Here is a 17,929-nt window from a genome sequence, read left to right on the forward strand (position 1 = left end):
CTGAAACAGTATTAATATACAGGTATCTCCTGCCCTGACCACTAAACCCATCTGAAACAGTATTAATATATCTCCTGGTCTGACCACTAAACCCAACTGAACCAGTATTAATATATCTCCTGTTCTGACCACTAAACCCATCTGAAACAGTATTAATATATCTCCTGTCCTGACCCCTAAACCCAACTGAACCAGTATTAATATATCTCCTGTTCTGACCCCTAAACCCATCTGAACCAGTATTAATATATCTCCTGTCCTGACCACTAAACCCATCTGAAACAGTATTAATTTATCTCCTGTTCTGACCCCTAAACCCACCTGAAACAGTATTAATTTATCTCCTGGTCTGACCACTAAACCCAACTGAACCAGTATTAATATATCTCCTGTTCTGACCCCTAAACCCATCTGAACCAGTATTAATATATCTCCTGTCCTGACCACTAAACCCATCTGAAACAGTATTAATTTATCTCCTGTTCTGACCCCTAAACCCACCTGAAACAGTATTAATTTATCTCCTGGTCTGACCACTAAACCTAACTGAACCAGTATTAATATATCTCCTGTTCTGACGCCTAAACCCATCTGAAACAGTATTAATATATCTCCTGTCCTGACCACTAAACACATCTGAAACAGTATTAATATATTGCCTGTTCTGACCCCTAAACCCAACTGAACCAGTATTAATATATCTCCTGTTCTGACCCCTAAACCCATCTGAAACAGTATTAATATATCTCCTGTTCTGACCACTAAACCTAACTGAACCAGTATTAATATATCTCCTGTTCTGACCACTAAACCCATCTGAAACAGTATTAATATATCGCCCGTTCTGACCACTAAACCCATCTGAACCAGTATTAATATATCTCCTGTTCTGACGCCTAAACCCATCTGAAACAGTATTAATATATCTCCTGTCCTGACCACTAAACACATCTGAAACAGTATTAATATATTGCCTGTTCTGACCCCTAAACCCAACTGAACCAGTATTAATATATCTCCTGTTCTGACCACTAAACCTAACTGAACCAGTATTAATATATCTCCTGTTCTGACCACTAAACCCATCTGAAACAGTATTAATATATCGCCCGTTCTGACCACTAAACCCATCTGAACCAGTATTAATATATCTCCTGTCCTGACCCCTAAACCCAACTGAACCAGTATTAATATATCTCCTGTTCTGACCACTAAACCCATCTGAAACAGTATTAATATATCTCCTGTCCTGACCACTAAACCCATCTGAACCAGTATTAATATATCTCCTGTTCTGACCACTAAACCCATCTGAAACAGTATTAATATATCTCCTGTCCTGACCACTAAACCCATCTGAAACAGTATTAATATATCTCCTGTTCTGACCACTAAACCCATCTGAAACAGTATTAATATATCTCCTGTTCTGACCACTAAACCCATCTGAAACAGTATTAATATATCTCCTGTCCTGACCACTAAACCCATCTGAACCAGTATTAATATATCTCCTGTCCTGACCACTAAACCCATCTGAACCAGTATTAATATATCTCCTGTCCTGACCACTAAACCCATCTGAAACAGTATTAATATACAGGTATCTCCTGCCCTGACCACTAAACCCATCTGAAACAGTATTAATATATCTCCTGTCCTGACCACTAAACCCATCTGAACCAGTATTAATATATCTCCTGTCCTGACCACTAAACCCATCTGAAACAGTATTAATATACAGGTATCTCCTGTCCTGACCACTAAACCCATCTGAACCAGTATTAATATATCTCCTGTCCTGACCACTAAACCCATCTGAACCAGTATTAATATATCTCCTGTCCTGACCACTAAACCCATCTGAAACAGTATTAATATACAGGTATCTCCTGTCCTGACCACTAAACCCATCTGAACCAGTATTAATATATCTCCTGTCCTGACCACTAAACCCATCTGAACCAGTATTAATATATCTCCTGTTCTGACCACTAAACCCATCTGAAACAGTATTAATATATCGCCCGTTCTGACCACTAAACCCATCTGAACCAGTATTAATATATCTCCTGTTCTGACCACTAAACCCATCTGAAACAGTATTAATATATCTCCTGTCCTGAACACTAAACCCATCTGAAACAGTATTAATATACAGGTATCTCCTGTCCTGACCACTAAACCCATCTGAACCAGTATTAATATATCTCCTGTCCTGACCACTAAACCCATCTGAAACAGTATTAATATATCTCCTGTCCTGACCACTAAACCCATCTGAAACAGTATTAATATATCTCCTGTCCTGACCACTAAACCCATCTGAAACAGTATTAATATATCTCCTGTCCTGACCACTAAACCCATCTGAAACAGTATTAATATATCTCCTGTCCTGACCCCTAAACCCATCTGAAACAGTATTAATATATCTCCTGTCCTGACCCCTAAACCCATCTGAAACAGTATTAAATCCCATCTGAAATCTCCTGTCCTGACCACTAAACCCATCTGAATTATTAATATATCTCCTGTCCTGACCACTAAACCCATCTGAACCAGTATTAATATATCTCCTGTCCTGACCACTAAACCCATCTGAACCAGTATTAATATATCTCCTGTCCTGACCACTAAACCCATCTGAAACAGTATTAATATATCTCCTGTCCTGACCACTAAACCCATCTGAACCAGTATTAATATATCTCCTGTCCTGACCACTAAACCCATCTGAAACAGTATTAATATATCTCCTGTCCTGACCACTAAACCCATCTGAAACAGTATTAATATATCTCCTGTCCTGACCACTAAACCCATCTGAAACAGTATTAATATATCTCCTGTTCTGACCACTAAACCCATCTGAACCAGTATTAATATATCTCCTGTCCTGACCACTAAACCCATCTGAACCAGTATTAATATATCTCCTGTTCTGACCCCTAAACCCATCTGAACCAGTATTAATATATCTCCTGTCCTGACCACTAAACCCAACTGAAACAGTATTATGTGACACTCCCTCCTCTCTCCCATTCTATCCAGTAGGTTCAGACATTGCTGACTTGCAATATGCTGCCTTTGAGTTCTAAGAGTGACGATGTTGGCCTGACCACTGCGTTCTGGAGGCACCTCTGAGAGGGAAGAAGAGTGTAGAGTCAGTTGACTGGACTAGCGTTTGCATTGCCCTGCTACCTATCTTGTCCTGCTGTCTCCCAGGTCCAGCCTTACATCCAGCCATGCGTGTGTCCTACAGCTTCTGCACAGTTTGGTCAGTCTCTATCCTGCTCCACTAATGGAAATTGATTGCCACTTAGCGAGGGCCTAGTTGTGCTGAGGGGTCAAGTGACGTCAGCGCAGGTCCTGCTGTGCGCTGGGAACCAGTTGAGAGAGGCTTTCTGACAGTAAACCAACCAGGGTGATGTTTGAGGCATAGCACGGTCACACCATGTCTGGTCTTCTCCCTTCTGAAATCATACAGTTGACAGTACATGGTGTCTCTCCACTCAACCACAGGAAGTCATAGAAGATGACAAGGTGACAGAGTCCTGTGACTTAAAGGTGTCAGAATGAATGTGACAAGATTAGCTTTTTCATCAGCAGAAGAGAGAGGAAAGAACTGGTGTCTATGGATAGACAGTATGGTGGATAGACAGTATGGTGGATAGACAGTATGGTGGATAGACAGTATGGTGGATAGACAGTATGGTGGATAGACAGTGTGGTAGATAGACAGTGTGGTAGATAGACAGTATGGTGGATAGACAGTATGGTGGATAGACAGTATGGTGGATAGACAATATGGTGGATAGACAGTGTGGTTGATAGTCAGTATGTTGGATAGACAGTATGGTGGATAGACAGTATGGTGGATAGACAGTATGGTGGATAGACAGTGTGGTGGATAGACAGTATGGTGGATAGACAGTATGGTGGATAGACAGAATGGTGGATAGACAATATGGTGGATAGACAGTGTGGTGGATAGTCAGTATGGTGGATAGACAGTATGGTGGATAGACAGTATGGTGGATAGACAGTATGGTGGATAGACAGTATGGTGGATAGACAGTATGGTGGATAGACAATATGGTGGATAGACAGTGTGGTGGATAGTCAGTATGGTGGATAGACAGTATGGTGGATAGACAGTATGGTGGATAGACAGTATGGTGGATAGACAGTATGGTGGATAGACAGTATGGTGGATAGACAGTGTGGTGGATAGACAGAATGATGGATAGACAGTATGATGCATACAGTCTGTGGTTATCAGTCCCAGACACTGTCACAGAGAAAGAAGAAGACACACTCAAGTCTGGCTTTGTGGCTCTGAGCTCCAACATCACATTGGCTCAGGGCCCCCCCTCCCTGATGAGGAGTGACAAAGTGTGTGTGGAGGGGGGGGATTAAAACCAAAGTGAGTGTCAGCGCAGAGGGGGACATGTGTTGGGAGGGAGGGGGGTGGCCGAGGGTTATGATATTTCCAAAACCTTCTGTCGGGTGCCATCTACTCTTTCAATCCTAAACCCACAGCCCAACTCACCCACCCACCCAGGGCCACAACACATCTCCCAACAGCGATGCCGTATAGCTGAAATCTAATCCTTTGTAAACACTTTAAATCACCCAAATGTATCATGTTTATGCAATGACCATTTCTGTCTTTGAATTGTTATCCCTGTCTGAAAGCACAAATAAGTATTCTTATAAACCCTGTTCTAAATACATGTATTAATCTGTTTCCTGACTGGCTGTATGACCATTAGCTTACCAGCTAGATAACGAACAGATATCTGCCTTGTCTCAGTGCAAACAGGCCTTTTGATTGTTCTACGGCAGGGTTTCTCAAACTGGGTTCTCGGGACCCCCGGGGGGGCACGTTTTAGTTTTCTGAACCCTGGTGGAGCCATACACATTCCTTAGAACAGGGTTTCCCTAACTGGGTTCTCGGGACCCCCAGGGGGGCACGTTTTAGTTTTCTGAACCCTGGTGGAGCCATACACACTCCTTAGAACAGGGTTTCCCTAACCGGGTCCTGGGGACCCCCAGGGGGGCACGTTTTAGTTTTTGCTCCTAACACTACACATCTTATTCAAATGATCAAAGCTTGATGATTAGTTGATCATTTGATCATCAATCAGCTGTGTAGTGTTAGGGCAGAAACCAAAACGTTCCCCCCTGGGGGTCCCCAGGACCCGGTTAGGGAAACCCTGTTCTAAGGAGTGTGTATGGCTCCACCAGGGTTCAGAAACCAGAACGTGCCCCCCCGGGGGTCCCCAGGACCCTGTTAGGGAAACCCTGTTCTAAGGAGTGTGTATGGCTCCACCAGGGTTCAGAAACCAGAACGTGCCCCCCTGGGGGTCCCTAGGACCCGGTTAGGGAAACCCTGTTCTAAGGAGCGTGTATGGCTCCACCAGGGTTCAGAAACCAGAACGTGCCCCCCCCGGGGGTCCCCAGGACCCTGTTAGGGAAACCCTGTTCTAAGGAGTGTGTATGGCTCCACCAGGGTTCAGAAACCAGAACGTGCCCCCCTGGGGGTCCCCAGGACCCTGTTAGGGAAACCCTGTTCTAAGGAGTGTGTATGGCTCCACCAGGGTTCAGAAACCAGAACGTGTCCCCCTGGGGGTCCCCAGGACCCTGTTAGGGAAACCCTGTTCTAAGGAGTGTGTATGGCTCCACCAGGGTTCAGAAACCAGAACGTGTCCCCCTGGGGGTCCCCAGGACCCTGTTAGGGAAACCCTGTTCTAAGGAGCGTGTATGGCTCCACCAAGGTTCAGAAAACTAAAATCACCAGAGGCAGCGAGCGGTATGTTGACTCACTGAGGCACATTTATGTACGAAAGTTTAACAATACTTTAATTTAGTCTTTTGTACGCCCAATAAAACGTTTAACTTTATGGGGAGGATGGCTGTCATGTCGTCACACTGTCCCGTGGGGGTTGTGTCATAGGCCCACAGCTGTGCCCCATTTGGCAACTGGCTGCCCCGGACCTGAACTCACAGTGCCACCATGCCACCTGGGGAGGGTTAAGACACTTTACTGGTGACCTCTTACAAACCTAGGGCCATGTGGAGAAAGTGGACGGAATCACAGAATCCAGAGATTTAAACACAATTCAATGATGTTGAAACATTTATTGAACTTAGTAGGATATCAATTACATTTGCCCAAGTTCATCATAAGAAATGAACAGACTGCATCAGCGATTCATATTTCTTGCAACTTCCTGAATAGGCAACGATAAATCCCCCTGTCTGCGTATGTGAGGTGAGCACATCTACCTCTTTGTGTAGCGGTTAGCGATGATGCTAATGAAAACAGTCCTCTGGTAGATGGAAAGGCTTTCCCAAAAAACTTCTCAATTAAATGTTAACTACAAAGTAGCCTATGCTGACCTGGCAGAGCAATATAATTATTATTTCCATAAATCCAGTGGGTATTTGTTTAGCAAACTCTACCATCATATGTGTGCTACAAAAACACGCTAAACAACAGCCTCTTGCTCGGTGTACACTTGAATTGAAGGGTAACTATATCCAAAAATCTAATCTTCTCACATTTTTCCCAGACCTCATAAGTGGTCTCCTGATGTGGTTTTAACATTGTTGTGGACAGACACAAAGCTGTGTCTGACCTTAATCCAATTAGCTGTTGTGTTGTCACTGGGTGCTGCCTGTTCAGTCTATGGCCTTTGTCCTGGGATGTGTTTGGTGGTGGGGTGGGGGCGGGGGCGGGGGATGTCAGATTAATAACACAAGTTATTAACAACCCGGAACAGGAGGGAGTTTGTGTCTAGGAAGGGTTGGGGGTTGGGGCTTATTGTGCACATTGTGATTAGTCCAGCATGTTCCGGACCGGTTGTGTCCTTCAAGAATTGATGGCCTCCTGCCCTATCTGCACCCTGCAGCATTATTGGATGACTGCCTTTGTTTCTATTTTAGTGACTTCGTGCCTGCTAGCTCCGCCTTTACACCATACAGCCTCACACATCACATGGGGGACATCCTTTGTATCTCTCTCACAGTTTTCAGGGACACAGAATACACTATTACAGTTCATACAGTTCATTCTGTTGAAGTTGACATCTGTATTGGAGTCTTATCTTTCTGTTCAACATCTCCATCTATCTACTGTGTCTATCTGAAACATCTCCATCTATCTATTGTATCTATCTGAAACATCTGTCTATCGTGTCTATCTGAAACATCTCCATCTCTCCATTGTGTCTATCTGGAACATCTCAATCTGTCCATTGTGTCTATCTGAAACATCTGTCTATTGTGTCTATCTGAAACATCTCCATCTGTCCATTGTGTCTATCTGAAACATATGTCTATTGTGTCTATCTGAAACATCTTCTATTGTGTCTATCTGAAACATCTGTCCATTGTGTCTATCTGAAACATCTCCATCTGTCGATTTTGTCTATCTGAAACAGCTCTATCTGTCTATTGTGTCTATCTGAAACATCTTTCTATTGTGTCATCTGAAACATCTGTCTATTGTGTCATCTGAAACATCTGTCTGTTGTGTCATCTGAAACATCTGTCCAATGTGTCTACCTGAAACACCTGTCTATTGTGTCTATCTGAGGCATCTGTCTATTGTGTCTATCTGAAACATCGCCATCTGTCCATTGTGTCTATCTCAAACATCTGAAACATCTGTCCATTGTGTCTATCTGAAACATCGCCATCTGTCCATTGTGTCTATCTCAAACATCTGAAACATCTGTCCATTGTGTCTATCTCAAACATTTGAAACATCTGTCTATTGTGTCTATCTCAAACATCTGAAACATCTGTCCATTGTGTCTATCTGCAGGTGAAGGATGAGAAGAAGATCCAGGAGGTGGTTGACCTGACGGATTACGAGCGTTCTGAGGAGCTCCGCAAGGCCAAGAGCCGCAGCAAGAAGAACCACAGCAAGTTCACCCTGCTGCGCTGCAGAACCCCAGGCAACACGGTGGGTCCACAGGAAGTGTCCACAAGAACCCAGATCTAGAACCTTGGAAAGAGCAAACCTGTACCTCAAAGTACTGTACCACAATAGCAACACAATCAATACTTACATCTTAAACTCACTGTTGAGATGAGTTTCACGGTACTGTAGCCAGACATTAGCATAGTCCGATCAGTTACAGCAGCCAGATTGATTGACAGGCTGATTGACACTCACCTGACTCGGCTCGCCAGACGGGGCCACCACCCTGTACACCCTGTCCTTAGTCATTAGCCATGATCCCCTTTGACTCTACTTAGCTCCTCCCACCTCTGTCTCTGCCCAGAGACACTGTCCTCCCTCCCTCTGTTCCCTCCCTCCCTCTGTTCCCTCCCTCCCTCTGTTCACTCCCTCCCTCTGTTCCCTCCCTCCCTGTGTTCCCTCCCTCCCTCTGTTCCCTCCCTCCCTCTGTTCCCTCCCTCCCTCTGTTCCCTCCCTCCCTCTGTTCACTCCCTCCCCTGTTCCCTCCCTCCCTCTGTTCCCTCCCTCCCTCTGTTCACTCCCTCCCCCTGTTCCCTCCCTCCCTCTGTTCCCTCCCTCCCTCTGTTCCCTCCCTCCCTCTGTTCCCTCCCTCCCTCTGTTCCCTCCCTCCCTCTGTTCACTCCCTCCCTCTGTTCCCTCCCTCCCTCTGTTCCCTCCCTCCCTCTGTTCCCTCCCTCCCTCCCTCTGTTCCCTCCCTCCCCTGTTCCCTCCCTCCCTCTGTTCCCTCCCTCCCTCTGTTCCCTCCCTCCCTCTGTTCCCTCCCTCCCCCTGTTCCCTCCCTCCTTCTGTTCCCTCCCTTTCACAGGGACATTGTGTTCCAGACTCGCCACACCTCCAACTCCTACACCCAGTATTTGATCACCACAGACTAACTGGACAGGCTTACTGGAGAAACAGTGAAAGTGTCAAATTCCCAATGCTTGTAGACCATTTGAAATCTGACAGTTTGCCAGTCCAGTTCACCTTTGAAACATGGAAAGGCTCTTCTGGTAGAGGCAGTGATTCCCCCATGACCCCTACACACGCTAGGGATGGGCGTTCTTTTTTTTTAATGTACTCGCATATTTATTTATTTAGAGTACTCAAAAGCCGTTTTTTAAATAATATGTAGAACACAAGACCCCCGCTGGGAAAAAAGATGTGTCCATTTATCTATAGACATAACCTGTATGACCCTTGGCTTGGTTTCTTTTCTGTTGTGCCCTGCAAATGCACATATACAAATGGAACACTAACATGGTCTCCAAGTCCTGTTCAGGCAGCCACAAAGCACAATCCACCAAATAGTGTTACAGTAATTGACACAAACGTAATCTCTGGTTAAAGGTCATGCATTGACTTCCGTTCCAGTACTCCATTACTCATACCCATCCCTAACACACACGTACACTCACAAAGCGGCGCACACACACGCACACACACGCACACGCAGGATCTCCCAGAACCCTCAGAGCAGCAGGAGGATAGGGTATCATGTTGGGTTGTCAGGGGAGGAAGCTTGTGTTTCAGCACACAGACAGACACAGACTGAGAGAGATTCTCAGAGTCTCCACACAGCTGTAGTTTCCTGTAGCCTCAGTGGGAGAAAGAGCACCATATGGTCATATCTGTGTGTGAATGTGTGCGTGAGTGATATGGGTTTCTGGAATGGTACCTATATGAAAGGTATCCCTTACAGATGGTTGACTGAGAACTATTATGCATGTTAGGGTTTTCAACACTCCCTTCATGCTCAGTTAAACAAGATTGTGCAAGGCCCTGGCTTCTTACAGTCCCTGTCTCTCGTTTGTGTCTGTCAGGTCCCTAACCTGGTGTTCCTGGCTGTTAGTCCAGAGGAGAAGGAGTCCTGGATAAACGCCTTAAATGGAGCAATCACCAGATCCAAGAACAGCATCCTGGATGAGGTGAGACACACCTCCACTCTCCTTCTCCTCTCTCTGTCTTATAAACAACACTTCATCTGTCACATGGCCAATTGCAAGAGAATATCTTACTGAATGCACTTGAGGAATGGAATCCATTGACCCGCCCCTCATTCACACACACCCTCATGAACCGACACTAAACTCCCACAGCATGTTGACATGTATAAAGTGCTTCAGAAATAGAAGGAACTGTTATCGTATCTTACATTCTATCTTAAACTGGTTTCCCGATGAGAGCATTTTCTGGGTTTCAGTCTAGTGTAGTGTAGATGAAATGACCTCTATAAAGAAGAGAGACAGGTGGTGACAGCTGTGACAGTCTTCTAGCTGAGGCAGCTGATCAAAGGATTCCCTCTCTGTTTGGGGATGATGGGATGGATCCTTCATCCCTCCTTCTCACTGCAGGTCAAACGCCCTGATGACATCAATAGACAGACGGTAGGGGAGCAGCTTGATGTGAAATAACATGTACACACACTAAAACACACATATACACACACACACACTTCTGAGCTTTTATGCACTTAACACATCGTGTCAACACCACCCTTATATAAGGCCACAACACACACATTTGACATAGTCCCCAACACACACACATGGATGGACACATGCACACACACACTGATGCACGAAAGCACACCCACCAAAACACACACACACACACAGCTATAGATGGCCCAAACTGTACAGGTCCCTATCACACAGCTATAGATGGCCCAAACTGTACAGGTCCCTATCACACAGCTATAGATGGCCCAAACTGTACATGTCCCTATCACACAGCTATAGATGGCCCAAACTGTACATGTCCCTATCACACAGCTATAGATGGCCCAAACTGTACATGTCCCTATCACACAGCTATATATGGCCCAAACTGTATAGGTCCCTATCACACAGCTATAGATGGCCCAAACTGTACAGGTCCCTATCACACAGCTATAGATGGCCCAAACTGTACAGGTCCCTATCACACAGCTATAGATGGCCCAAACTGTACAGGTCCCTATCACACAGCTATAGATGGCCCTAACTGTACAGGTCCCTATCACACAGCTATAGATGGCCCAAACTGTACATGTCACACAGCTATATATGGCCCAAACTGTATAGCTCCCTATCACACAGCTATAGATGGCCCAAACTGTACAGGTCCCTATCACACAGCTATAGATGGCCCAAACTGTACATGTCCCTATCACACAGCTATAGATGGCCCAAACTGTACAGGTCCCTATCACACAGCTATAGATGGCCCAAACTGTACATGTCCCTATCACACAGCTATAGATGGCCCAAACTGTACAGGTCCCTATCACACAGCTATAGATGGCCCAAACTGTACAGGTCCCTATCACACAGCTATAGATGGCCCAAATGGTCCCTATCAAACTATAGATGGCCCTAACTGTACAGGTCCCTATCACACAGCTATAGATGGCCCAAACTGTACATGTCCCTATCACACAGCTATATATGGCCCAAACTGTATAGGTCCCTATCACACAGCTATAGATGGCCCAAACTGTACAGGTCCCTATCACACAGCTATAGATGGCCCAAACTGTACATGTCCCTATCACACAGCTATAGATGGCCCAAACTCTACATGTCCCTATCACACAGATAAAGATGGCCCAAACAGTACAGGTCCCTATCACACAGCTAAAGATGGCCCAAACTGTACAGGTCCCTATCACACAGCTATAGATGGCCCAAACAGTACATGTCCCTATCACACAGCTATAGATGGCCCAAACTGTACATGTCCCTATCACACAGCTATAGATGGCCCAAACTGTACAGGTCCCTATCACACAGCTATAGATGGCCCAAACTGTACAGGTCCCTATCACACAGCTATAGATGGCCCAAACTGTACAGGTCCCTATCACACAGCTATAGATGGCCCAAACTGTACATGTCCCTATCACACAGCTATAGATGGCCCAAACTGTACAGGTCCCTATCACTCAGCTATAGATGGCCCAAACTGTACATGTCCCTATCACACAGCTATAGATGGCCCAAACTGTACAGGTCCCTATCATCAGCTATAGATGGCCCAAACTGTACAGTCCCTATAGATGGCCCAAACTGTACAGGTCCCTATCACACAGCTAAAGATGGCCCAAACTGTATAGGTCCCTATCACACAGCTATAGATGGCCCAAACTGTACAGGTCCCTATCACTCAGCTATATATGGCCCAAACTGTATAGGTCCCTATCACACAGCTATAGATGGCCCAAACTGTACAGGTCCCTATCACACAGCTATATATGGCCCAAACTGTATAGGTCCCTATCACACAGCTATAGATGGCCCAAACTGTACAGGTCCCTATCACACAGCTATAGATGGCCCAAACTGTACAGGTCCCTATCACACAGCTATATATGGCCCAAACTGTATAGGTCCCTATCACACAGCTATAGATGGCCCAAACTGTACATGTCCCTATCACACAGCTAAAGATGGCCCAAACTGTACAGGTCCCTATCACACAGCTATAGATGGCCCAAACTGTACAGGTCCCTATCACACAGCTATAGATGGCCCAAACTGTACATGTCCCTATCACACAGCTATAGATGGCCCAAACTGTACAGGTCCCTATCACACAGCTATAGATGGCCCAAACTGTACATGTCCCTATCACACAGCTATAGATGGCCCAAACTGTACATGTCCCTATCACACAGCTATAGATGGCCCAAACTGTACAGGTCCCTATCACACAGCTATAGATGGCCCAAACTGTACAGGTCCCTATCACACAGCTATAGATGGCCCAAACTGTACATGTCCCTATCACACAGCTATAGATGGCCCAAACTGTACATGTCCCTAGATGGCCCAAACTACATGTCCCTATCACACAGATAAAGATGGCCCAAACTGTACAGGTCCCTATCACACAGCTAAAGATGGCCCAAACTGTACAGGTCCCTATCACACAGCTATAGATGGCCCAAACTGTACATGTCCCTATCACACAGCTATAGATGGCCCAAACTGTACATGTCCCTATCACACAGCTATAGATGGCCCAAACTGTACAGGTCCCTATCACACAGCTATAGATGGCCCAAACTGTACAGGTCCCTATCACACAGCTATAGATGGCCCAAACTGTACAGGTCCCTATCACACAGCTATAGATGGCCCAAACTGTACATGTCCCTATCACACAGCTAAAGATGGCCCAAACTGTACAGGTCCCTATCACTCAGCTATAGATGGCCCAAACTGTACATGTCCCTATCACACAGCTATAGATGGCCCAAACTGTACATGTCCCTATCACACAGCTAAAGATGGCCCAAACTGTACATGTCCCTATCACACAGCTATAGATGGCCCAAACTGTACATGTCCCTATCACACAGCTATAGATGGCCCAAACTGTACAGGTCCCTATCACACAGCTATAGATGGCCCAAACTGTACAGGTCCCTATCACACAGCTATAGATGGCCCAAACTGTACAGGTCCCTATCACACAGCTATAGATGGCCCTAACTGTACAGGTCCCTATCACACAGCTATAGATGGCCCAAACTGTACAGGTCCCTATCACACAGCTATATATGGCCCAAACTGTATAGGTCCCTATCACACAGCTATAGATGGCCCAAACTGTACAGGTCCCTATCACTCAGCTATATATGGCCCAAACTGTATAGGTCCCTATCACACAGCTATAGATGGCCCAAACTGTACAGGTCCCTATCACACAGCTATAGATGGCCCAAACTGTACATGTCCCTATCACACAGCTATAGATGGCCCAAACTGTACAGGTCCCTATCACACAGCTATAGATGGCCCAAACTGTATAGGTCCCTATCACACAGCTATAGATGGCCCAAACTGTACATGTCCCTATCACACAGCTATAGATGGCCCAAACTGTACATGTCCCTATCACACAGCTATAGATGGCCCAAACTGTACAGGTCCCTATCACACAGCTATAGATGGCCCAAACTGTATAGGTCCCTATCACACAGCTATAGATGGCCCAAACTGTACATGTCCCTATCACACAGCTATAGATGGCCCAAACTGTACATGTCCCTATCACACAGCTATAGATGACCCAAACTCTACATGTCCCTATCACACAGATAAAGATGGCCCAAACAGTACAGGTCCCTATCACACAGCTAAAGATGGCCCAAACTGTACAGGTCCCTATCACACAGCTATAGATGGCCCAAACAGTACATGTCCCTATCACACAGCTATAGATGGCCCAAACTGTACATGTCCCTATCACACAGCTATAGATGGCCCAAACTGTACAGGTCCCTATCACACAGCTATAGATGGCCCAAACTGTACAGGTCCCTATCACACAGCTATAGATGGCCCAAACTGTACAGGTCCCTATCACACAGCTATAGATGGCCCAAACAGTACATGTCCCTATCACACAGCTATAGATGGCCCAAACTGTACAGGTCCCTATCACACAGCTATATATGGCCCAAACTGTATAGGTCCCTATCACACAGCTATAGATGGCCCAAACTGTACAGGTCCCTATCACTCAGCTATATATGGCCCAAACTGTATAGGTCCCTATCACACAGCTATAGATGGCCCAAACTGTACAGGTCCAGCTATAGATGGCCCAAACTGTACATGTCCCTATCACACAGCTATAGATGGCCCAAACTGTACATGTCCCTATCACACAGCTATAGATGGCCCAAACTGTACATGTCCCTATCACACAGCTATAGATGGCCCAAACTGTACATGTCCCTATCACTCAGCTATAGATGGCCCAAACTGTACAGGTCCCTATCACTCAGCTATAGATGGCCCAAACTGTACAGGTCCCTAGATGGCCCAAACTGTACAGGTCCCTATCAGCTATAGATGGCCCAAACTGTACAGGTCCCTATCACACAGCTAGATAAATGGCCCAAACTGTATAGGTCCCAATCACACAGCTCACACAGCTATAGATGGCCCAAACTGTACAGGTCCCTATCACACAGCTATAGATGGCCCAAACTGTACATGTCCCTATCACACAGCTATAGATGGCCCAAACTGTACAGGTCCCTATCACACAGCTATAGATGGCCCAAACTGTACAGGTCCCTATCACACAGCTATAGATGGCCCAAACTGTACAGGTCCCTATCACACAGCTATAGATGGCCCAAACTGTACAGGTCCCTATCACACAGCTATAGATGGCCCAAACTGTACAGGTCCCTATCACACAGCTATAGATGGCCCAAACTGTACAGGTCCCTATCACACAGCTATAGATGGCCCAAACTGTACAGGTCCCTATCACACAGCTATAGATGGCCCAAACTGTACAGGTCCCTATCACACAGCTATATATGGCCCAAACTGTATAGGTCCCTATCACACAGCTATAGATGGCCCAAACTGTCCCTACACACAGCTATAGATCCCTACAGGTCCCTATCACACAGCTATAGATGGCCCAAACTGTACAGGTCCCTATCACACAGCTATAGATGGCCCAAACTGTACAGGTCCCTATCACTCAGCTATAGATGGCCCAAACTGTACAGGTCCCTATCACACAGCTATAGATGGCCCAAACTGTACAGGTCCCTATCACACAGCTATATATGGCCCAAACTGTATAGGTCCCTATCACACAGCTATAGATGGCCCAAACTGTACAGGTCCCTATCACTCAGCTATATATGGCCCAAACTGTATAGGTCCCTATCACACAGCTATAGATGGCCCAAACTGTACAGGTCCCTATCACACAGCTATAGATGGCCCAAACTGTACATGTCCCTATCACACAGCTATAGATGGCCCAAACTGTACAGGTCCCTATCACAAAGCTATAGATGGCCCAAACTGTATAGGTCCCTATCACACAGCTATAGATGGCCCAAACTGTACAGGTCCCTATCACACAGCTATAGATGGCCCAAACTGTATAGGTCCCTATCACACAGCTATAGATGGCCCAAACTGTACAGGTCCCTATCACTCAGCTATATATGGCCCAAACTGTATAGGTCCCTATCACACAGCTATAGATGGCCCAAACTGTACAGGTCCCTATCACACAGCTATAGATGGCCCAAACTGTACATGTCCCTATCACACAGCTATAGATGGCCCAAACTGTACAGGTCCCTATCACACAGCTATAGATGGCCCAAACTGTATAGGTCCCTATCACACAGCTATAGATGGCCCAAACTGTACATGTCCCTATCACACAGCTATAGATGGCCCAAACTGTACATGTCCCTATCACACAGCTATAGATGGCCCAAACTGTACATGTCCCTATCACACAGCTAAAGATGGCCCAAACTGTACAGGTCCCTATCACACAGCTATAGATGGCCCAAACTGTACATGTCCCTATCACACAGCTATAGATGGCCCAAACTGTACATGTCCCTATCACACAGCTATAGATGGCCCAAACTGTACATGTCCCTATCACACAGATAAAGATGGCCCAAACAGTACAGGTCCCTATCACACAGCTAAAGATGGCCCAAACTGTACAGGTCCCTATCACACAGCTATAGATGGCCCAAACAGTACATGTCCCTATCACACAGCTATAGATGGCCCAAACTGTACAGGTCCCTATCACACAGCTATAGATGGCCCAAACTGTACAGGTCCCTATCACACAGCTATAGATGGCCCAAACTGTACAGGTCCCTATCACACAGCTATAGATGGCCCAAACAGTACATGTCCCTATCACACAGCTATAGATGGCCCAAACTGTACAGGTCCCTATCACTCAGCTATAGATGGCCCAAACTGTACATGTCCCTATCACACAGCTATAGATGGCCCAAACTGTACAGGTCCCTATCACTCAGCTATAGATGGCCCAAACTGTACAGGTCCCTATCACACAGCTATAGATGGCCCAAACTGTACAGGTCCCTATCACACAGCTATATATGGCCCAAACTGTATAGGTCCCTATCACACAGCTATAGATGGCCCAAACTGTACAGGTCCCTATCACTCAGCTATATATGGCCCAAACTGTATAGGTCCCTATCACACAGCTATAGATGGCCCAAACTGTACAGGTCCCTATCACACAGCTATAGATGGCCCAAACTGTACATGTCCCTATCACACAGCTATAGATGGCCCAAACTGGACAGGTCCCTATCACACAGCTATAGATGGCCCAAACTGTACATGTCCCTATCACACAGCTATAGATGGCCCAAACTGTACATGTCCCTATCACACAGCTATAGATGGCCCAAACTGTACAGGTCCCTATCACACAGCTATAGATGGCCCAAACTGTACAGGTCCCTATCACTCAGCTATAGATGGCCCAAACTGCCCAAACTATAGATGGCCCAAACTGTACATGTCCCTATCACACAGCTATAGATGGCCCAAACTGTACATGTCCCTATCACACAGCTATAGATGGCCCAAACTGTACAGGTCCCTATCACACAGCTATAGATGGCCCAAACTGTACAGGTCCCTATCACACAGCTATAGATGGCCCAAACTGTACAGGTCCCTATCACACAGCTATAGATGGCCCAAACTGTACAGGTCCCTATCACTCAGCTATAGATGGCCCAAACTGTACAGGTCCCTATCACTCAGCTATAGATGGCCCAAACTGTACAGGTCCCTATCACACAGCTATATATGGCCCAAACTGTACAGGTCCCTATCACACAGCTATAGATGGCCCAAACTGTACAGGTCCCTATCACTCAGCTATAGATGGCCCAAACTGTACAGGTCCCTATCACACAGCTATAGATGGCCCAAACTGTACAGGTCCCTATCACACAGCTATAGATGGCCCAAACTGTACAGGTCCCTATCACACAGCTATAGATGGCCCAAACTGTACAGGTCCCTATCACACAGCTATATATGGCCCAAACTGTACAGGTCCCTATCACACAGCTATAGATGGCCCTAACTGTACAGGTCCCTATCACACAGCTATAGATGGCCCAAA

The 17,929-nt window shown here is 46.0% G+C and overlaps 1 protein-coding gene and 1 long non-coding RNA gene across 2 annotated transcripts in view; both read left to right on the forward strand.

Moving 5' to 3' along the window:
• The window catches only part of LOC127920799 (pleckstrin homology domain-containing family O member 1-like), a 36,538-nt gene extending 25,557 nt beyond the window's left edge, over positions 1-10,981 (forward strand). Inside the window, exons 3-4 of the mRNA XM_052504815.1 lie at positions 7,838-7,978; positions 9,796-10,981. Of these exons, the coding sequence (XP_052360775.1) occupies positions 7,838-7,978; positions 9,796-9,993 (339 nt within the window). The 3' untranslated portion in view covers positions 9,994-10,981. The remainder of the gene's footprint in view (positions 1-7,837; positions 7,979-9,795) is intronic.
• Positions 10,982-12,831: 1,850 nt separating this feature from the next.
• On the forward strand, positions 12,832-16,402 carry LOC127920801 (uncharacterized). The gene is made up of 3 exons (XR_008107435.1): positions 12,832-12,872; positions 13,029-13,262; positions 16,119-16,402. It is a non-coding gene; the product is annotated as an uncharacterized LOC127920801 (long non-coding RNA).
• Positions 16,403-17,929: the final 1,527 nt, after the last annotated feature.

Source organism: Oncorhynchus keta, unplaced genomic scaffold, assembly GCF_023373465.1.
Source record: "Oncorhynchus keta strain PuntledgeMale-10-30-2019 unplaced genomic scaffold, Oket_V2 Un_contig_20584_pilon_pilon, whole genome shotgun sequence".
Classification (NCBI taxonomy): Eukaryota; Metazoa; Chordata; class Actinopteri; order Salmoniformes; family Salmonidae; genus Oncorhynchus; species Oncorhynchus keta.